The 21,356-nt window shown below is 36.7% G+C and overlaps 2 protein-coding genes and 1 long non-coding RNA gene across 7 annotated transcripts in view; 1 reads left to right on the forward strand and 2 right to left on the reverse strand.

Moving 5' to 3' along the window:
- Window positions 1–3,585: 3,585 nt before the first annotated feature.
- Window positions 3,586–15,114, reverse strand: cndp2 (carnosine dipeptidase 2). 2 transcript variants are annotated; one of them, XM_017454612.3, is made up of 12 exons: window positions 15,074–15,114; window positions 14,165–14,312; window positions 12,485–12,628; window positions 12,081–12,243; window positions 10,312–10,400; window positions 8,363–8,563; window positions 8,112–8,196; window positions 7,605–7,765; window positions 6,419–6,583; window positions 5,159–5,300; window positions 4,344–4,491; window positions 3,586–4,189 (listed from the first exon to the last, which is right to left on the reverse strand). In XM_017454612.3, exons 2-12 carry the CDS (start codon window positions 14,222–14,224, stop codon window positions 4,123–4,125), a joined length of 1,425 nt encoding a protein of 474 aa, XP_017310101.1. In that variant the 5' UTR covers window positions 14,225–14,312; window positions 15,074–15,114; the 3' UTR covers window positions 3,586–4,122. The 2 variants fall into 2 exon arrangements, with proteins under 2 accessions (XP_017310101.1, XP_017310100.1); XM_017454611.3 differs by having other exon boundaries at window positions 14,165–14,315; window positions 15,074–15,112.
- Window positions 15,115–15,336: 222 nt separating this feature from the next.
- On the forward strand, window positions 15,337–16,412 carry LOC108257137 (uncharacterized). Its single transcript, XR_001810416.3, has 2 exons — window positions 15,337–15,724; window positions 15,992–16,412. It is a non-coding gene; the product is annotated as an uncharacterized LOC108257137 (long non-coding RNA).
- Window positions 16,413–17,958: 1,546 nt separating this feature from the next.
- The window catches only part of dennd3a (DENN/MADD domain containing 3a), a 33,672-nt gene continuing 30,274 nt past the window's right edge, over window positions 17,959–21,356 (reverse strand). For 3 of the 4 annotated variants that reach the window (XM_047150762.2, XM_047150761.2, XM_017454609.3), the window contains one exon: window positions 17,959–20,141. In XM_047150762.2, the coding sequence (XP_047006718.1) occupies window positions 19,941–20,141 (201 nt within the window). In that variant the 3' untranslated portion in view covers window positions 17,959–19,940. The remainder of the gene's footprint in view (window positions 20,142–21,356) is intronic. The other variant, XR_008393407.1, reaches the window with a different exon arrangement.

The raw sequence follows: 21,356 nt of genomic DNA on the forward strand, positions 1-21,356 counted from the left end.
GTGTTGAAAAAAGTATTATACGTGTGAAAATCACGTGAAAAAAGTGAGAAATCACATGAACATAAAATCACATTGTCTACATGTGAAAAAAGAAAGTGAGTGGTGATAATTTTGTGAGCAATCACGTGGAAAATTAACAGAAAATGATAAAGAAAAGAAAATGTAAAAAAAAAAAAAAAAAACAAGAACATATCCAAATAACACAACAAATAACACGTATTCACATGAATGAATGACTAAATAAATACATTTGGGGGGGGGGATTCCATCCATCTTCAACCACTTACTACTTTTCAGGGTCACGGGGAACCTGGAGTCTATCCCAGGGAGCATCGGGCACAAGGCGGGGTACACCCTGGACAGGGTGACAGTCCATCAAAGGGCACAATCACATACACACTCACACACCCATTCATACACTACGGACACTTTAGACACGCCAATCAGCCTACCATGCATGTGTTTGGACTGGGGGAGGAAACCGGAGTACCCGGAGGAAACCCTGCAGCACGGGGAGAACATACAAACGCCGCACACACAGGGCCACGGTGGGAATCGAGCCTTCAACCCTGGCGGTGTGAGGCGAACGTGCTAACCACTAAGCCACCGTGCGTGGTGGGAGAAATTATATTTGAAAAATGAACACAAAAAAAATAAACAAATGTTGTCAGAAATAACGTGAAAAATAAAACCACGTGCACAGCCTATGAGAAATTCAAACCTAGCACAAATGATTTGTGAGAATATCACATGAAAAGTCCACTATATGTGAAAAATATATTTTAAGCATAACATGCAAAGTGTGTAAAAAAGACAGAAAAAAAGTCCTGTGCATTCCTGTGATTTCTTTGTAAGGGCTACTTTATAAAATTCACCTCCTGTCCTGTCTTTAAACTGGAAAACAACAGAAACCCAGCAAAGGCTATAAGTTTTTCCGTCTCTTTCACTAGTCGAATCTAATCTGGTTTAAACTCAAAGCAACACGTGGTAAACACAAGCCCACTTTCAGGCCCTCCACTGCCACAGGCCATGATGTCTCACAAAACCCATGTGCACTTCATCATGCTAAATTTATGAAGAGAACGGAGGAGGAAAAAAAAACCTTTACTGTTCTAGAGAGACGTAACAAATCTTAAGGGCAGAGACAGGCTGTCTACTCTTATTTACACGGCAGCCATCATTGAAAGTTAGCGCCACCAGACAAGTTTGTCCGTTCTGATCCGTCCAGCTAGCCAGGCCACGCTCACGCTCTTCCCCAGGCTATGAGAAAGGGATTGTGGGATAGATGTGACCTCCCGCATGGAGAGGACAGACCCACCGGTGAGCTGTCAGTCCACCTGTAGGCACCATGCAGCTCACCAGCACACACTGATTTACCAAGGCAGGAAATGATTTTATTTATTTATTTATTTTTGTGTCACAGCCATTACAGAACATCACATGAACTTCACGTGGATTTTACACAAGTAGTTTTTAGACACTTCAGGTTATTTTTCCACGTACCAACTTGTCATGTGTGGTCCATGCGTTTTTATTTTTCCACGTGTGATTTTCTCACGTAATTCATTTATGCTTACGTGTTACTTTTCCACAGCCGATACATTTTATTTTTCAACTTCTGATTTTCTCACAGAATTTATTTTTTCACGATTCGTTTTCACATTACTTTTTCTAGTCCAGCCCATTTTATTTTTAAGTTACAATTCATGTCTTTTCAGATGGTAATTTAACATTTCTTGTTTTATTTTTCCACATCTGATACTCATACAGCTCATACAGTTAATGTTCGTGTAAATTTTTGGCATGCGGCGCACATATACGTATTTCCTTTCCCACATGTAATTTTCCTCTTAGAAATAATTCTTTTTGTTCATTTTTCCCCCCATGTAGTGCATGTGCTTTTATTTCTCCACATCCGATTTGAATCATTCATTCCACGTGTTCATTTTTCATACGTTTGATGTTTTATTTCCTCCAGCTGTGATTATTTGACAAATCGTTTATTTTCCTTTTTCACACGTAGCACATCACATTCATTGGTACCCTGTAATTTTCACATTCGATCATGTTATCTGTCACTCATGTTTGAATTCATCTGCAATTTCAGGCCACAACATGGTGAAATGTATTGACATCACATTTTTCACATAATTACTCACATGATCAAATTTGATTAACATGATCACAAAGAATTGAAGTGTGATTTTGCCACAAGGGAGCGTCAAAAAAAGTGCAATAAATGAAAATCTCATTTTCTTTCACTATAATAGAGTGCACATGTTAGTGGCCAGTGTGGGATAGACAATGTAAGATCATGTAGAATTGGACATCAGAGTGATTTTGAATATTGCAGTGTATCCTAATGCTAATCTCTAGATATTCCTGGCCTTCCATACTGTACTCCATTGTTTTGAAGGTCTAATCCAAGGCCATCTGTCTCAGAGTTGAAACTGAAGCAAGTTATTTTATGAGTAAAAATCCCGATCGAAGATTTTTCAACAAATGAACTATAGTAAGTGTAGAAAACAAATGATAAACTTACCAAATGTCATTGTAGATGCAATCAAACTTAATAGCACAACAACTTGAACTAGAATAAATTCAAGTTAGAAAAAAACAGGGCAGTGTAATCCCAATGCAAAGGATAATTACTGTTACAGGAGTTGCTGTGGCAATTTAAAAAAATCTCATTCAGGACATTTTTAATTCCCTTTAAAGACCCAGACAAATGTAAATGAATATTAAATCAACACAAAACCAAATACATTTAAAAGTGAGTGGTCCTGCAAACACCCCTATGTTCTACTTCATATAGCTCTGAAAACATTCTAACATTTTCAAGTTCCTCAAAAGAGAAAAAGAAAGAACATCATGAAAGGATAGATATTCAGCAGCCAGACTTGTAATACTGCCCGATTTTATTTATTTGTTTATGTATTTTAAAAATTGAAACTTTCTTTTTAAAAACATTAAAGACATTAATTTTTTTTTTTTTTTTTTTTTTAAATAAATTTAAGACGTTTTAAGACTTTAGGGAATATCCACGGCAACCATGTACTGTATTACCACCGTGAAGTTGATTATTATCAAATAACAGCATGTCCTAAGGTGTTCTATTCCTCTTCTTTATTAATTAAAGCAATTCAAACTTTTATCCATTTGTAGTTACACTTAATATTGTGGAAAGTGGGAGAAAAAAAGAAAAAAAAAAAAAAAATTCTGTAATCGCTTCCATTTTACAAGCTATAAACAGTCATTCCCTCACCAGCCTCACTTTGTTTTTCAACAAGACAATTTTTTTATTTTATTATTTTTTTTTAATCGATTGGAAAATCTTAGAATATACCCTAAATGAATAGTTGCAATCCATCTAGTCTTTTTAAACAAGTTACACTCCACCCACAAAAAAAAAAAAAAATGTAAAAAAAGAAAAAAAAAACCCAAACACATTCTACCATTAGAACAGAGAAGTAAGGTTAAAAGAAACTATAGTGTAAAGAGTGAGAGTTATTGCTCTTTGATACGGAGCATATACCTTGTTCATGATATTGAGATAAGCTCCAGAAATTACAGCCAGACTTTAAATAAGCAATGCAGACATTTATTGTTGATGAATTTATGCAAGAGACATTCTACAATCAAAGATTTAAACAAAAAATGCCTTAACAGTCATACTTCCTGTTATTGATCAAAGAGCATGGTCATAAGACTTTGCCAGAACCAACCATTTTTACAGCCCCAGGTTTAAGCCTTACTTTGAACAACAATGGATTAAACATAAGAACCATCTTTACTTGCTACATGTGAGAACATGCATCTTGTGTCAGGTGTTGTGTTACTATAGCTCTAGCTTGGTCAGTCATTAGATCACCCAGACTGCTGACTCCTCACAAATACGGAGATTTATGTATGCATTAAATACTCCAGAGCTGATGCTGTAGATGGCTGCTTGTGTTAGTCACTGAAAATAAGTGCTGGTTACAGTTACCACCATTTTTGATACACTTCCTGGGCACGATGGCGTTACAGACTACATTTAACAAAATATCGTAATTTAATAAGAAAGACCATTTTTATTCCCTTATCAAGCCAACTTGGTTATACTGATCCACATGAATCCTGTTAACTAAGCTGAGATACTTCATGGAAGTAAGCACCCAACATTTTAGTACCCTGGATGTAGTTGGTCCTGTAAAAAAAAAAAAATAAAAAAATTTTTTAAATGAATAAATAGAGATAAAAATATATATGTTTCTAGATACTGATGCTAGAAAAACATTAATGTGCAATTTTACCAGATTACAGCCCTGGTCCAGCAGGGACTGAATGAGTGTCAAAAATACCTATTGAGTTTCTCGTTTTGGGAGTGAGCGCCATCGTCCGATGAGCCAAGGGGAAGCAGCATGACGTTGCGTCCTGTAGCCTCCTGGAATGTCAGAGTCACGGGGATACTTCCTCCCTCACGGGTCAGATCAGGTTCGACGCCAAACACTACACAGAACAGAGACAGAGTGAACACCTCCTGGATGAGTCAAAAACACAGCCTTATGCGATATGACAAAAAGATCATATTGAAATTATTTTTTATTTAATTAATATCTCTCTCTCTCTCGCTCTCTCATATACATTTTTTATATATGTAAATAATACACACACACACACACACACACACACACACACACACACACACACAGATGATCTCTCTCTCAAAAAAAAAAAAAAAAAAAAAAAAAAAAAAAAAAAAAAAAAAAAAAAAAAAAAAGCGTACGCCAACAATTCGTGATCTTGATACATCATCAGATATTTTATCATATCGCACAGAATGCTTCTAGAACCTCTGCTTTCTGGTATATAAGGCACTCGATCCCTACAACTGAAGTATCTATCTATCTAATATATATATAAAAATGAAGAAAAAGAGTAGTGCTGAAACTTGTCAGTTGTCAGATAGTCTGCAGTTTTGCTTGATCTTAACTTCCATTTGACTGATGTCAAGGACACCAGTATTCAGTGTCCTATGAACTGTAGTCTGCCCACATCCTAGTGTTTTCATGGTCTTTTCTTCCACTGCCTAAAAACCTAGCTAGATAATTAGGTGCACTTAAGCATTGCATTTTCCTTCACATGGCTTCACTGAAAGGATGTTACGGTTCCTTACCAGTCTTCATGGCTTTTCTGCCAGCCATATAGTGAGGATGGTTAAAATCAGACACCCAGGCCTTGGCTCCATGGCCCAGTTGCACATTTAATTTGTTGGGGCTCTCCAGCTCGGCAAACTTCTTATTGAGGTGGGAGACGACCTAAGAATCAAGCACATCATGTCATTCCAGTAAGATCTCTTGAGAATCATCAGTGTACAAAACAGGAGTCTTTCTTGACCTCAGACTGGAAGTGGAACTTTTGGTTTTGATTGGCAAGTTTTGACTGGTTCTGAATGGCAAGACAAATAAGTAGTTGCTTTACTGCCAAATAGTAATTTGCTTTCATTTAGTCTGGGTGGCGGTGTGTGTTGGCTTGTTACTGTTACTAGTACACACGCTTGGTTAAATTAAGTTCATTTTAGTTTTAATATTTATGCTCTCCACTGTCTAGTTATTTTTGAGAGCATGTAATAACACACCGAGACGTGCTTTCACAGGAAATCAATCTACGACAAGTTGGTGTGACTACTGTTACTACCCTCCCTAAAGCGGCTTATTTTCCAATAACAATGTCCTGAAGTGTTTTATTTCTCATATAATAGCAATTTGCCAATAATTGCAATTTATTTATTTATTTATTTATGAATGACACATCATACTTTTTATACGTTTATAGTTACATGTAATATAATGTACATTTCCCTTCACCAAGGAAATAATTCTGCGATCATCCACTTCAGTTGTCTTCCAGGCCTTTTGGTGTTGCTGACCTCATCAGTACATTACTAATTTTAAAGAACGTTCCAAATTGTTGATCTGACCACTCGTAAAGTTTCTGCGATCTCTCCGATAGGACTATTTGTTTTTAGTGTAATGATGGCCTCCTTCACTTGCATCAACACCTCTTTGGACTGCATATTGAGAGTTCCCATGAACAGCTACCAAATGCAAATTCAATCACTTGGAATAAACTCCAGACCTTTTTCCTCCTTAATTTGTCATGAAGTAATGAGGAAATAGGCCACACCTGGCTATGAAACTGCTTCATTTCAAATCCATTGAGGTGGTTTACAGAGGCAAAATTATGAAAACTGTCACTGTCCAAATACTTATGGACTTGACAGTAAATTTAATAACAGCATCAAATTTAACAGGTTTAAGCACTATATACTTCCTGGCCCAATACTAATCAAACTTGTCCATGTAAATTTTAATTTTATAAATGAAAACTTCTCAAAGCTGTAAAAGTGAACCATCAGAACAAAAAGTCTCTTCACCTGTTCCTCCACCACTTTGGGGTCCATGTCAGGCACCAGGCGGATGGAGAACTTGCCAATGACTTTGCGTGGTATGACCGTTTTGGCTCCGCTGGCAGAGAACGCGCCCTCAATGCCATGCAGTGAAAGAGATGGGTATCTCCAGCGGTGCATCAACACTTGCTCCTACACAAGAAAGATAAACTGTATTATTAAACTGAAAATAAATAAAACCGCTGTACCTTGCATTTTGCAAATAAAAAATAAGCACAAAATAGTGCCACAGTCCCAGTTATAAAATGACAAAAAAATCTCATGACTCATTGCCAAATGTGTTAGAATATATATATATATATTTTTTTAAAGTAGCAGACAATACATTTTTAAAAGCTGCACAAAAATTGTATAGTCACTCGAATAGATTAATATTAAAAACTAAAGAATAGCTTAAAATACAAACAGTTCTGGCATGCATGTCAGGTTATGATTAAACTGAATAAGTATGCAAGCTTAATAAAGATATCGTAACTACTGGAAAATACATAAGAAGCACAAATAGTAGGTTACTATTAGTGTGTGAATACATGCGTTAGTGAATTGATCAAATTACTTTAAAATGCTAATACATTTGAATTTTTTCACCTTGTAGTGCTCATTGGTGAACCATCCTATCTTTAGTTTACTGATGCTTGCAATGTTTTCATTCATAGTGCCAGGCTACCTACAAAACATCTATGAAACCAACAATCTGATCACAAATTGGATGTTTTTTTCCACTAAAAAATACAATTGTGGTGGGAAGTGCTTGTGTATAGAATACAACAGTGCAGTGCATCACTATCTACTAGAGTCAGAATAATTCTAAAGAAACAATTTTTCTTTTTGCAATTTCTGCCAACAATTTTAAAAGAATGAAGTATGGAGACAAGCTCATAGCATATAGGATCAGGGTTAGTATCACGGATGGTTTCAGGAGCTGAGTAAGAATGAATATGTGGAACCAAAAACAATGGGGATGAAAAAGAAAATGAGACCACTCTCAAAATACTATACAATTCTCATTTGCATAAAGTTGAACTTGATGCAAATTTGTTGCGTTACTACATATGGATAGCTGTTTCACAATTGTGCAGGAAAACAGCAGACCTGCAAACAGTGTACAATAGTTAGTTCACAACACATACAGGACAGAGACTGAAAAGCATACCTTAGTGTTGTGCAGTAGACGTTGGGCTCCCGTGTCTTTGGTGTACTCTTCCAGGTCAAACTCGATCTTATCATAAAGCTTTGTTTCCTCGTCTGTGAGCTTAGCAACATCTTTATACATCCCTGGCACCAGGATCTTTCCCTTATGATCCACCAACGAGCCTGAAACCCAAACAAAGCCACACAAAAAACTCTTACAAACTACATACCAGTCACGAAGGCTGTGCTGAATCCAAAGACTATACTAGTGTTGCATAAAATAATGAAATTCAAAACAGTTGTGTTATAGCCTCATATTACATCTCATGGACGGGGCTTGATTTTTTTTAAATTTTTTTTGTATGTAGGATTTTCCCAGTTTAATGATACAGACTAAGCTCCCAAACTTTTTGCCAAGTGACTCCAAATGGACATTACATGGACATTATATTTTCTGTCCAGTCTACGGGAAAGTGTTGTGCTGCTATAGGAAAATATTTCTTTGAACATCATAGCTGCTCTAACTCACCCATGAGAGTGATCAGGTCCGTCATGGCTTCATGGACGGAGCCTCCGAACACTCCAGAATGCAGATCCTTATCAGAGCATTCCACCTATTGAACAAATGCACTGCAATGAGGAATAAATCCCTGAAGTAACTTCCAGACCAAAAAAAAAATTTTTTTTTTTTTTTACTCACGTGGAAATCTGAAGAAAAAAAAAAAAGTGAATTGTCAAATAAACCACAAAGTACACTGACAGAAGGAATCTCTTCCTTACCTCTAAAAAGAAGTAGCAGATTCCTCTCAGGCCATAGGTAATGCAGGGCTTGGTCTTGCCCAGCCAGTAGTTGTCCGAGATGCAAACATAGTCTACATCCTTAAAGAATGTGTCTTTGCGAGAGAACACCAAATCATCCAAACCTTCAGAGCCGGACTCTTCCATTCCCTCGAAGCAGAACTTGATGTTGATGGGCAGCTCCTACAGCACAAAAAATAAGAAATAAATAATAAAAAAAATAAAAAAATAAATAACAAACACCCCAGTAGCTAGTGTTTAATATTCATCTTATTTTTATTGTAGTACTCCGACATTACTTTTAACTTATTTTAATTATTCTAATTGGATTTTTTACGCATTGTATCATTTTAATCTTTCGGTAACCGATTTATTTCATTGTTATTAATTTTTTCCTATATTGCCATGTTGATTTTGTATTAATTTACTTTTACTTATTTTTATATTATTTTAATTCTTATAGTTTATGTTACACACTTTTATTATACTTTATTTTAGATTATTTTCTTCTTTCTGTACTTACTTGAAATAAATAAGCATATTATATTTTATTTTGACTACCATTTGTTCCTTTATTTTTCTGTTTTTATTGCATCTTAAATGAGAGATGCTACATAAATAAATATATTAGCAGTAGCAAAATTCAGGACAGCAGTTTATTATTTTTCAAAAGTTTGGTATTGCTGTTATGGATTTTTGACCACATAAGGCAGTATCGTGGAGGCGTTTTAGCACCTCACAGCCCTGTTCGTGCCTGAGCTCTGGTTATTGTCTCTGCAGCATTTCCTTCCCCTCCCAGTGGGTTTCCTCAGGGTTCTTGAGTTCCTCCCACAAAAACAAGTCAGTAGGTAAACTGGCCAAGATCAGTTACCTCTAGGTGTGAATGTGTGTGTGTGCTTGGGGCTCTACGATGGACTATCATCCCATCCATGGTGTATTCCTGACTCCTGCCTATTGTTCTCGAGATAACGTACACATCCACCATGTCCCTGACCATTATAAAGTGGTCAGTGAAGTGTGTGTGAGGTAATATAATTGGGCCCATTTCATAATTACACTGAAAGATTCATATCTGCCAATGCGTGTGCATCTTCCAATACTTGATAATGACATCCACACAGTAACCCAAAGTGTCAGGTGGTCTGGGAAAACCAATCATGTCGCTGTGGCAGAATTCTGAATTCTAGGTCAAATTTCACACAGTTACCTTACACAAAATATCAGAAGCATGATGGCGACATGTGCAATAGATATATTGTCAGTAAACATACCACACATTCACAGCATACATCACTGGATGTATAAGAATTGGAAAATATGTCAAACATTGACCCTCAGATTGAATATGATTTATGGGGGAAAAACTATCAACATGTAGATTTTATTTATCAGGTACACACATCTGACTGGCATTGAAGTTCATAAAGACTGTGTGTGAGAATGATTTGTTTCTAGTTCAGAGCTTACGGTGAGCATGCAAAGCTTGTACTTTTACTTTAACGCCAACTACTTTGAACAAAGTTCCCACTACAAACTTTGGAGTCAGTTACATTAGTGATCTTTAACATTTGAACTGAATACCCAGTGATACAGTGAACCTCAGTCAAGGGTAACAGGTTTATTACAGGTTGGATGATTTTGAAAGACTTGTTTTATGGTCTTTGGTATCTAATAAAGTGCTAAAGGCTTGCCTAGACCATCAAATAAAATGCAGTGCCAATAAGCGGCAACATAAATGAACTTGGTTTACTTTTATTAACAAGGAAAACCAGTCTGTTGATTTTTAATGCAATTATTTAATCTAGAACAAAAAGAGAGGTTTTTAATCTAGGGGAAAAAATGTCACTGTAATTTTGAGAAAGGCACAAAATTACATTTTACGCTAATGTGGTTAGAAAGCAATTCAATAAAAAGGTGATAAATGTGTGTACCTGTCCTATCTTCTGAAACGCCTCGATGACGTTAAACCAGGCGAGCACAGGGCCTTTGTCATCTGTAGATCCACGCCCATAAAGTTTTCCTGCATGGGAGGAAGTATTTAATGCCACAGCATATTTAAAGCAACAAAGAATGTAAAACCACTTAAATATTTGCAGCATGTTTTTTTAATGCCTTGCCCAATCAAAGAAATTCTCGCTTTTAAAAAATAAATAAATAAATAAATAAATAAATAAATAAATAAATAAAAACCCACCCCACGTACAAAGTTTTATTCTACAGCACTGTTAAATGCTCTATTCTGATTGGTCAGAAGGTGTTGCTTAATATTGTATAAAAAAAACTATGGCTAGTTCTGGCTGCAAAACATCACGACAGGTTTGAATAAATGAGCTCGATCTAATACATTTGTTTCTATAGTAACAATTCATTCACTAAGAATTGTATGGCAAATGCTCCACATAAACAGATTTTTTTTAAAAGGCATGTGAAATTGCTGATGTGGTGAAGTTTTCTGTGAAAAGACAGAAAAGGCTTCAGGACGTTCCACAACATTAGATGTAGCAATAAATGGATAAAGTGTACCATGTGTCCTTTACTAAATAAACAATGTAACCATTGACAAATCACTGTAGTACAAGAAGAATAAACACATTGGGCTGCACTGTTATATAAAAACATTCAACTTCAGTGTAGTAACAGTAACTGTGTAAACAAACAGCAAATCTAATAACTGAAAAAAACAATAAGCCTATTGTGCAATTTTAGAGCAGTCACGAGATACGTTTTCTCACTATAATCACAAGAGTAAAGGGGAAATGACTGCGATGGGTTTATTAGTCCGCAGTCAGCAGAAGACAGACCCGTCACAAGACAACTGACTCCCAACAGAAAGAAAAATAAAATGTCTAGTCAGGGTCACTTTTGGATTTTTGGATCATCAGCTTTACATTAGATCGTCAGCAGAAATTTCCAGCTCCACAGCCACTTATTACTGTTAATGCAAAGTCCCGACCTAACATTTTAGTGACCTTAATATGTCTCAAAAACTTACTTGGATTTTCCGTTTTTTCAAAGCTTTAAAATCCTGGATTCTTTCAAATATAAAAGTATGGCTATTGTCCACATTAAAACACACACCTAAAAGAAATTGAATATCGTGGAAAAGTTCATTTTCTTCCATAATTTAATTCAAAAAGTGGAACTTTCATATAATCTAGATTCATTACACATAAAGTGAAATACTTCAAACCTTTTTTTTTGTTTGTTTTAATTTTGGTCATTATGGCTTACAGCATGAAAGTTCCACTTTTTTTTTAATTAAATTATGGGGAAAAATTTCTACTTTTCCACGACGTTCTACTTTTTTGAGATGCACCTGTGTATGTGCTTTACATCAAGGTTCTAAAGTTATTTACTGAATTAGTTAACAGTAACAACCATAAACTTCAGCTTTGTAATGTTAACACATGTATGAATTGACAATTGTTTAAATGTTGAAGAAATGGACCTGCAATTACTAATTTATTGAATATTTGACTAAAATAAGTTTAGATAAATTAGCAATAAATAAATAAAGTCACAGCAGGTTCCTACATAACTTTCTGAACTAAATTTTAAGAGACTCACTTTTAGCCTCAGGTATGAAATATGTTCGTCAACGTAAACATTTGGGGCAGTGGTAGTGCTGTGGTTAAGCTGTTGGACTACTGATCAGAAGGCCACAAGTTCAAGTCTTGAGTGAAAATTCAGTTCTGTATACCGTCTCGCTCCACCAGAGTGAAAGGCTCAGAGTCCCAACCATCCTCAATATGCGCAGGCTGGACATCCAGGTGTCCATAGATACACACGGTCTTCTTGCCTGGGTCTGAGCCTAGACTGCCCAGGATTATAGGAGGAAGAGGAATCTCTTCACCACCTGGCAGCTAAGACAACCACAAACAGGAGGACCATGAGTGTGTCAAAACCCACCAGAAACTTAAAAGCATTTTTAGTTTCCTTTTTTAAAAAAAATAAAAATAAAAAAAATAAAATAAAAAATCTATACTGTTTTGATCACAGATAATAAAAGTAGGGAGTCATTCATCCACAGTACACCAAATCTACAGATCTCTCCAAGTTTGAACATGCACAACAAGTTCCCTCAAGCAGGAACAGAAACCCCACCTTCTGTTTTCCGAGGTCTACCAACTCTGCCGTGCCTCCCAGCCTCTCTATGTCTTTCACTGCCATCTCCATCATTTTTTTGATCTCTCCACGTTTCTCAGGCCAGGCTGAGACACTCTGCACGGCCACCCACTCAGCCAGGCGCTGCATTACACAAAACCACTTGTAGTTAAAAGAGACAGGTTCAGTAAATGGAAACAAATAATATTTGCATGAAAACTGCACTCAGCCTTCAAGGCGCCCATTTTGCCTTGGACCATTATCCATGCCCCCTGGGTATAAATACGAGTTTGCACATATGTAAAATAGTATGCAGAGATTTAACAAATATGATTAACTATTTTGGGAGTTTGCCAGTTTGTATTCAGGTCCGAATGCATAACCTGTATAACCAGTGCACTTATGAAATCTTTCTATCAGCTACAATATGTTAGCACCCCCCTACCTCAACAAACTCCTTGAGATTTGCGTTCCCTCAAACAACCTGTGATCAGAATCGGTCACTATCTTCAAAAAACGGCTAAAGACCCACCTCTTCCGTGAATACTTAACTAACACCTAATTTGCCCCTCCCCTCTTATATATTTAAACTAAATAAATAAAATTTTAAATAAAAACTTTCTGCACTTACACTGGCTTTTACACCTCTACTCTGCACACTATGCTTCTCTAGAACGCAAATAAAATCTTGTATAGTAGCACTACTTGTATTGTTCTCCGCTTTATATATAGCTTTGCTTGTATGTCCTCTAGGGATGTGGCTGTGAGGAAATTTTCCCACCGGTAAATCGAGATGCAACAACACCGGTAAGACAGGTATCAGTGGGGAGCGGGGCACGGCAGGGTGGGGCAGGCTTTTGGAACCTTGCCTTTCCACATTCACTTTCGAAATTAGTATCAATTCTGGGGCGGCAGTTGCTTGATTGGTGGAGTCATTATTATTCTTAATGAAAAACAACAACTACAGGACAGTAAAATGACAATGCTCACTTATATTAAACCTAGAACTTTTGAAACCAAATCTTCGTCTTGTCAGTCAGCTCGCCTCACTCTCACTCATGCTCAATAAAATCTGACTCCTGCTGATCTGTGCTGAGACTCAGACTCATTCGGCTCATGCCGAATCGAGCAGACGCGTTCAGTTTTTAATCGTAGCGTCCGTTCCCTAACTGCTAATGATTTTTATTACTATAAAAAGGCTAAGAGACGTTGGTGGCGGTGCTGCAGTGGGAAAGTGATGCAATCTGTGTGCGTCCAAACGCCGTGCAAAACCGGCAACACCGTCTATTGCAGCAAACCCAATTTCCTCATCTGTAAGTCACTTTGGATAGTGGAAAATGTAAACATGCAGTATATCTTATCTAAAACATTATATTGTAATGTCACTTATCCCTATAAAATGGATACAAGTACTATAAAGGGACTAAAATGAAAATTCAAATAAAAAGATACAAGAAACACAAAAAACCTGATAAAAATGGAACAATTAAACAAGTACTATTCTTCATTTTGTTTCTTTAATAAACACAAATTAAAGAAGAGCACTAGCTCAATTAAACTAGATTCAGTCCCTAAAGCAGACGGATTTGATGCACACGTTAATCTCCATGCATCACTTATATTCAGTAATCAGTAGACTTCGTGGGAACTTTTAAAGAGAGAATCGACTGTAATGTTTACCTGAACGTATTCATCCTGGTGTTCGTCCACATATTTGAAGAGGGTTGGAAGGTAAGACATTGTGCTGTAATGCAGTATTGATGCAGGAAGACTTCGTATTACAGAATCGGACTTTATAACTGCTGACAACGCCACCTCCTTATCAAAGCTGCTGGGTTAAAAGTTTGCACTATAAGTTCAAATTAGTTCACAGAAGGCTGTTAATATCTGGTTTCACTGCTGATAAAAAAAAAAAAATTAATTTAAAAAAAATTAAAAAAACCAATATTACAGAAACGGTATCAGCTTCTGGAGAAATATAGCCCATTCTTTACAAGAATTATTTTAAATTGAAGATTTATCAATCTATGTGATAATTCGCTGCCATGGTTTATTTGTCTGTTCCATTTAATTTTCCTTAAAGTATTATTTACCGTATTTAGGCATTCCCCTCCCCCCCTTTTTTGTTAGCTTTGTAGTAGATTATCTCATATAAAACTTATAAATCACAAAAAAAAAATAAATAAATAAAATAAAATAAATAGATAGATAAGTTTTGCACAAAGTCCGGGAACGACTCATTAATTATCCAAAGAGTTATCATTAACACTAGAAATACAACACAGCAATACTGGCATAAAGTTGGTTCGACGTTGGATGTTGGTAGGTCCCTTAATCTGCGATTATATCTGCGAATATCGAACGTCCAACATCAAACCAACTTTATTCCAGTCGCAGCAATCAAAACTTGACCAGAGTAACCAACAGTATATTGGTACAATGTTACAAGGAATTAATGCTACAGTAAACAACGGCACGTGCCATTTGTATCCAAATAGAAACATTACATTGAAACTATCTCAAAGAGAAATAATTATTCAATTACAATCAATTAGACTAAACTACTGCGTGTATAAACAAGCGTATTACCAGGACAAACCACTCCTTCCAGCCCTCAATCTGAAGAAATGAGTATGCTTTTCTTCCCCTCGTCTTTGCGTTTCCGCTTTATCAGCGCTCCAAAGACAGCCAATCAAATCTCGCCATCCCTGTTTAGGTTGAAATTGACACTTTCGTGGACCAATTAGATTTCGTCTGAAGACCATGGGCTATCATATCACATGATAAGCGAAACCGATAGTGTTTAAATCAGCAACAACTGCGAGAAAGTCATACGGTCGTTTTGTGAAGGATATAATCAATGATGACTTTAATTACGTTATTAATTTCATAATCAAACATTTAGTAATAAATTATAGTTTTTAAAGCTCGCAAGTTATATGCGGCTACACTTCACAAATAAAAGAGGTGTTTTTGACTTTTAATTTGTTCTCCCAGTTCTAGAAATCCATCTGTCCGTGATGAAAAGCACTAGGAGCTAAGTATGTACCGTTGCAGCCCGGAGACCTCCGAGTGGGAGGTGCTTACGCGGCAAGTGGGCGGGACTTCGCGAACATCCAGGAAGTAGCGACAACTAGTGAAAAACACCTGCTGTGTCTGAAACGGCTCACTCGTTCACTATTACCTATATAGCAAATGACATTTGAGTCCACTATATGGGGAAGAAGTGAAGCATAAGGAGTAAGAGTGGACTTTGTCGCGGATATTATTGTTATTGTATCGTAAAACAGTATAGTTCATTTTCTCACTGTTCATTTGTTACGTTTATTGTCTTAGTTTATAACGAGAACAAAAACTGCTTGCCATATAATAATTATCTAATATTAAATATTAATTTTAAAATTCAGCAATATCAAGATGGAAACAAACTTAAAACGAGATATAACTGCACTTACTGAGGTGAATGTGTAACAACATTATAACCAACAATTTCTTTATTGCTTTTAGGTGAACTATTCCTTCACAACAAAATCTACTACACAAAGACTGTAAGTGATGACCGCTTTCAAAACACAGCTTCATGAAGCATTCGAAACCTTTACGAACCTTTTGTTTCGAATCAGTGGTTCGGCTCGTGGATCAAATGTGACAAGTCACGTGATTTCAGGAAACGAACGTCATTACTGTTTTGACATTTCCATGGTTCGCCGCGAGGGGGTGTTGATCTCAAGGTGAACCAATGAACCAGTGTTTAATACATAATTTGAATTGTTCTCCGGTCAGTTTTATTATGTAGGTTTATAAAACTGAAATGATTCAATAGTGTTTGTACTGATCCATGGTCAGTGTTCGCCTGAGGATACCTTATTAATCATCTGACTGGAAATCCCACCAGATTTCCTGATAAAAATAAAAACAAAAGACATGGCCAGATGTTGAGTTATTATGTAAGTGAGAGAGAATTTTGGACAGTTTTGCATTTATTAATCTTCATTTTTCATGACCAAAATAACATATAGTTATTCACAATGAATAACTATAGTTATTTACTAAGAGCCTTAGGTTATAAAACCAAGTTCATGTAGTTGTCAGACAGATGTTAAAAAGTCAGCACTCGTAAAATAAAATAAAATAAATAAACAAATAAATAAATAAATAATGAAAACACACAATTAAAAAAACCCTCAATTTTTACTGGGTCTTACAACGATGTGGACAGGCACATTTCACCCAGCATTCGAACTCAAGACAACAAGAACTCTATCTGCTCCCCCACACACGTTCTTGGACATAAACAACATGCAGGTTATAATTCGTCAAGGCTTGTCTGAATCATTGTTTCAAGGTTGTTTCAGATCAATACCTGCAAGTGACCACTAGGTGTCACCGTGGAGACGTTGTCGGTTGTCGGATTGTTCAAAGCCTCGACACAATACAGCACATTTGCTTCAATTGCTTCAGTGTTCCACGAAGGCTCGGTCTGCCCTCGCTTTTTTTCACCTCTGGAAAAAAACCCGACAGCTTAGTTTACATGACAGACACTACAGTAACCAATCAAAGTCCTCTGGAGGTTTGTACAGCCCGCTTGGCGCTAAAGTCCCACCCATTTGGAGCTGGCTCCGCCCTCTGTTTATACCTGTCTCAGAGTACACACAGCCTGATGTCTAAAGTCACTGAAGGTGGTTCCCTTTTAAAGGATTCTTTGACTATGACTCAGAAATGTAGACCACATTCCAATAGTTTTCAAGGGTACAAATGATGTATCGTTCATGATTGAGAGTATCTCACAATTATCTGCACCGGTCTGAGAATGGGAAGAAATGGCAAATATGAAAAATGCTATACAATTTATATTAAAATGCAAGTGGCACAGCTTGAATCCTATGGACATGTTATTTCTAAAACAGGGTATATGTATAACATACAGAATTATTTCTGAAAGAATATTTGTAAACTTTGAAAAGTCCATGTAGATACAAGACAATTTAATGGTTATTAATAAGACCATTTCAAATAATAAGACTTTTATTTAGTACCAGTACCAGCATACTTGATTCCTCGCTCCTCCATCCTCCAGCCTGTGACCCGGAAATTGATCGACGTCCAGCATCTTGAAGGACATCTCTATTCTCGATTTACACCACGAGCTGGCAAGGAACAAGGAGTGGGGAAGCTTCCAGAGGAGCTAGGAGCAAGGATACATGTGTATCCTATGTGGAAGTGTTTCTTGTCAAAAAACCTTACACACGTATAAATTCCCCTCCTCCTTTACATCAACCACAATCTCAAACAAAAAGTCATTTGATGATGTGATGGAATTTTGTGTGAAATATAATTAAATAATAATACACTTACAATGAGTATAGTAATGAATTGATCCTTGCATGTTTGAATATGCAAAGCAGCACAAAAGATGCAATAATTTATGTATTGTTCATTAATTCATTGTTGAATATCGCAGACATTTCACATACTGTCAGTGCATTTTGCTTTATTAAGAATTACATTAACTAAGCTCAAACAACATAACAGCACATCAGATACAATTCCTCTCTCCTTGCATCTCATCCTTGAATCCTTCCTTAGCATCCTAAGGGGGTGGAGGTAACATGCAAGGAAAGGAAGCAAGGGAAGGAAATGAGGTGGCACAAATAAGAAATAAGAAGCACCCTTACACATTTATCTTCTGGTCCTGGTCAGGGTCGTAGTGGATACTGCTCCTGGATGAGAATTTAGAGCTTCCAATCAACATACAAGTTTGTTTTGGGAGGTGGAAGGAAACCCAATCAACCACAATGTGCCACCATGCTGCCCAGGTCCTGCATACATTCTAGTAAAATATATCATCACGGGTAAACTGCATTTAAATTAAAATCAATACATTTATAGATAATGGTTGCTAAAATGTTTGCTAATTATAATAGTGGCTTTATTAATCAATAAACACCAGGTCGATACTGACACCCAACAGTGGGAAAGAATCTTCATAGAACAGTTCTACTGAGACACAACCTGTCCAGACTGCAGCCTAGACTTTGCGGTCCTGCTACTGAAAGCTTTTGCTTGTATACTTATAATTAGTTAAATTCCATACTTTTAGTGGAATTAGAACAAGCTCAATATACATATAAATAATATTTTAAATGCATAGGTTGTAACAAAAGCTACCTAGCAGTTATAAATGGTACACAAAGCACACTACTGCCCCCTGGAGGTTTAAAAAAAAAAAAACTTGGTGAAACGCAGCTGTCTGGTTTTGTTTTCTTTACAAGGTGTCCAAAGAATTCAGATCCATTCTGAATTAATAACCCTTTTAACCTGTGGATATTAAACAATTTTTTTACCCAAGTATAATTTTATTATGATAAAGAATGAAAAAGATAAAAATGTAAGTTAATTATACAATACAGTTTACAAGACGAAACTATAGTTTACAATATGAGCAAACATATGAGTGAATACACAGCGCTTTAAAATGAAAGAAGAAAGCTATGCAAATGGTACTTTTTAAATAAAATAATACTACATCTTATGTGACCTTCATTAAAAAGATACTGATTTAAAATAAATGAAATTGCTTAAAAACAAGAGACTGTATACATGAGTCAATTACAAGTTCTATATGGCTTTGGATTAAAAGTCCATTCATGACATATAAAGCAAGAGGCACAAATAGTCCTTTAAGTACTGGATTAATCAGGAGGGGTCCAGAAAAGTGTCCAGAATCATAAGTGAATACACTTTTTGATAAATTGATCCTGGTTTTTAAACAATAATTAGCTGTAGCTCCAATTTAGCTGGAATAAAATCCTCTAGACACACCGGCCCTTTGTGGAGGAGTTTGGAGACCACTTGGATAACCAAATACTGATAACATTACTTCAGCACAGTAGGCAGTGAGAGGAGAAAAAACAAAAACTATTTATATAAACATTTTAATTGGCCATTTGTGATATCATTAGATGAATCTTCTATTATGAGAAAGATTATTTTTCAGTCATTTCTTCACTTTTTGGTTCACTATGAACCCGAGGTGTAAAATAAATAGAAAATTATAGAAAATATTCACTAATATTCAAAGTCACTTGGTATATAAAAGCACTCTGTGACCTTGTGGGGCAGCTATGGATCAGGTGGTAGAGCAGGTTGTCCACTAATCGTAGGGTTGGTGGTTCGATTCCTGGTCCACGTGACTCCACATGCTGAAGTGTCCTTGGGCAAGACACTGAACCCCAAGTTGCTCCTGAAGGCAAGTTAGCGCCTAGCATGGCAGCTCTGCTACCACTGGTGTGTGAGTGAATGGGTGAATGAGAACCAGTGTAAAGCGCTTTGGATAAAAGTGCTATAAAAGTGCGCCATTTTACCATTTACCTTGTGCCTGCTCTTGCAGTAATGTAGTCAAGCCAAAGTGCTTCTTCCAGAATCATAAAAGAATCCCATGATTCACTCTTTTATATTATTCCACTTTCCAGATAGCGATCTTTCCATCCTGGCCAGCAGCACCGCTGAGGATGTAGCGATCCTCGGCTGAACACAGAGTCTGAACAACATCCGAATGAGCCTGCAGCTCCTTCTCCACCAGGAGGCGCTCAGTGTCCACCACGTAGATCTTTCCACGAGCTTTTCCCCCACTGCTACTGTAGCCTCCTACCCAGATCTGATCGAGAGACAGGAGAGAAAAGCTTTCATATTCCATAACTTTAGTCCTTTTGCACAATGATCTAGTAATTATTAATGAAATCATTTAAAACTGTTTTATTGCTTCAGCAAGCACTTTATCCTGGTCAGGGTCATTGAGGATCCGCAACATGTGGGTATGAAGTGCAAATACACCCTGGATAGATCTCCATTACATTACATGGCACCATGCACACACATTCACACACTTATTCATACCTAGGGACAATTTAAAGTCACCACAATGGACATGTTTTTAGGAGGAGGGAGGAAACCTACACAGACAGGAAACCATGCAAAACACTGCACAGACAGTAACCAAAGCTCAGTATTGAATCATATAAATAGATATATACATTACATCAACAATCTTCCTCCCAGCACAGAGTTGATGCAAGTTACATACATGCACATACAGGTGCATATTCAAAATTCGAATACCATGGAAAAGTAAAAATTTTTCCGTAATTTAATTCAAAAAGTGTATTCATGATGTATCATATGTAAATGTATCATATATTCTAGATTCATTACACAAAGTGAAATATTTCAAGACTTTTTTTTGTTTTAATCTTAATTATGGCTTACAGCTCATGGAAATAAAAATGTATAATACAGAATACAGGTCACGAGGAGCCTGGAGCCTATCCCAGGGGACAAGACAGGGGGACAGCCTAGACGGGATGCCAACCCATTGCAGGGCATAATCACACACACCCACACACACACACAATTTATAGATGCCAATCAGCCTACAACACGTATTTTTGGACTGGGGGAGGAAACCAGAGTACCCGAAGGAAACCCCCGACGAAGCACAGGGAGAACATACAAACATGCAACCCTGACAGTGTGAGGCAAACATTCTCACTCAATTCAATCATTTTCATTGGCATTTTATCAGGACAACATAACTTATTTCTTACACTGAAATGATCAATCGACAAAGATTGCAAACCCAAACCCTTACCACCACCATACAACTGAGGTAAGAGGGGGGAAACATTTGAATAAAAAAAATAACACAGAGATGTCCAGATTATCATCTACTAAATGACATTCAGTGTTAAATATTATCAGAGTCAAGATCAGGGGAGCAGAGCAAAGCTTAAATAAAACTCATAATAATTTGCCTGACAGACAACCAAAATCATCTAAGACTTCAAGAATTAGAGGAATAAAGTAGCAAGGGTTA

This window comes from Ictalurus punctatus, chromosome 24, assembly GCF_001660625.3.
Source record: "Ictalurus punctatus breed USDA103 chromosome 24, Coco_2.0, whole genome shotgun sequence".
Taxonomy (NCBI): Eukaryota; Metazoa; Chordata; class Actinopteri; order Siluriformes; family Ictaluridae; genus Ictalurus; species Ictalurus punctatus.

Coding starts and splice junctions, on each gene's coding strand:
- cndp2 (XM_017454612.3), bottom strand. CDS start 14,224: ATGTCTTACCTTCCAACCCTCTTCAAATATGTGGACGAACACCAGGAT. Junction 8,564..10,311: donor CGTTTCAGAAGATAGGACAG/GTACACACATTT, acceptor TTTGTGCTGTAG/GAGCTGCCCATCAACATCAA. Junction 8,197..8,362: donor TCTGCTACTTCTTTTTAGAG/GTAAGGAAGAGA, acceptor TTTGTTCAATAG/GTGGAATGCTCTGATAAGGA.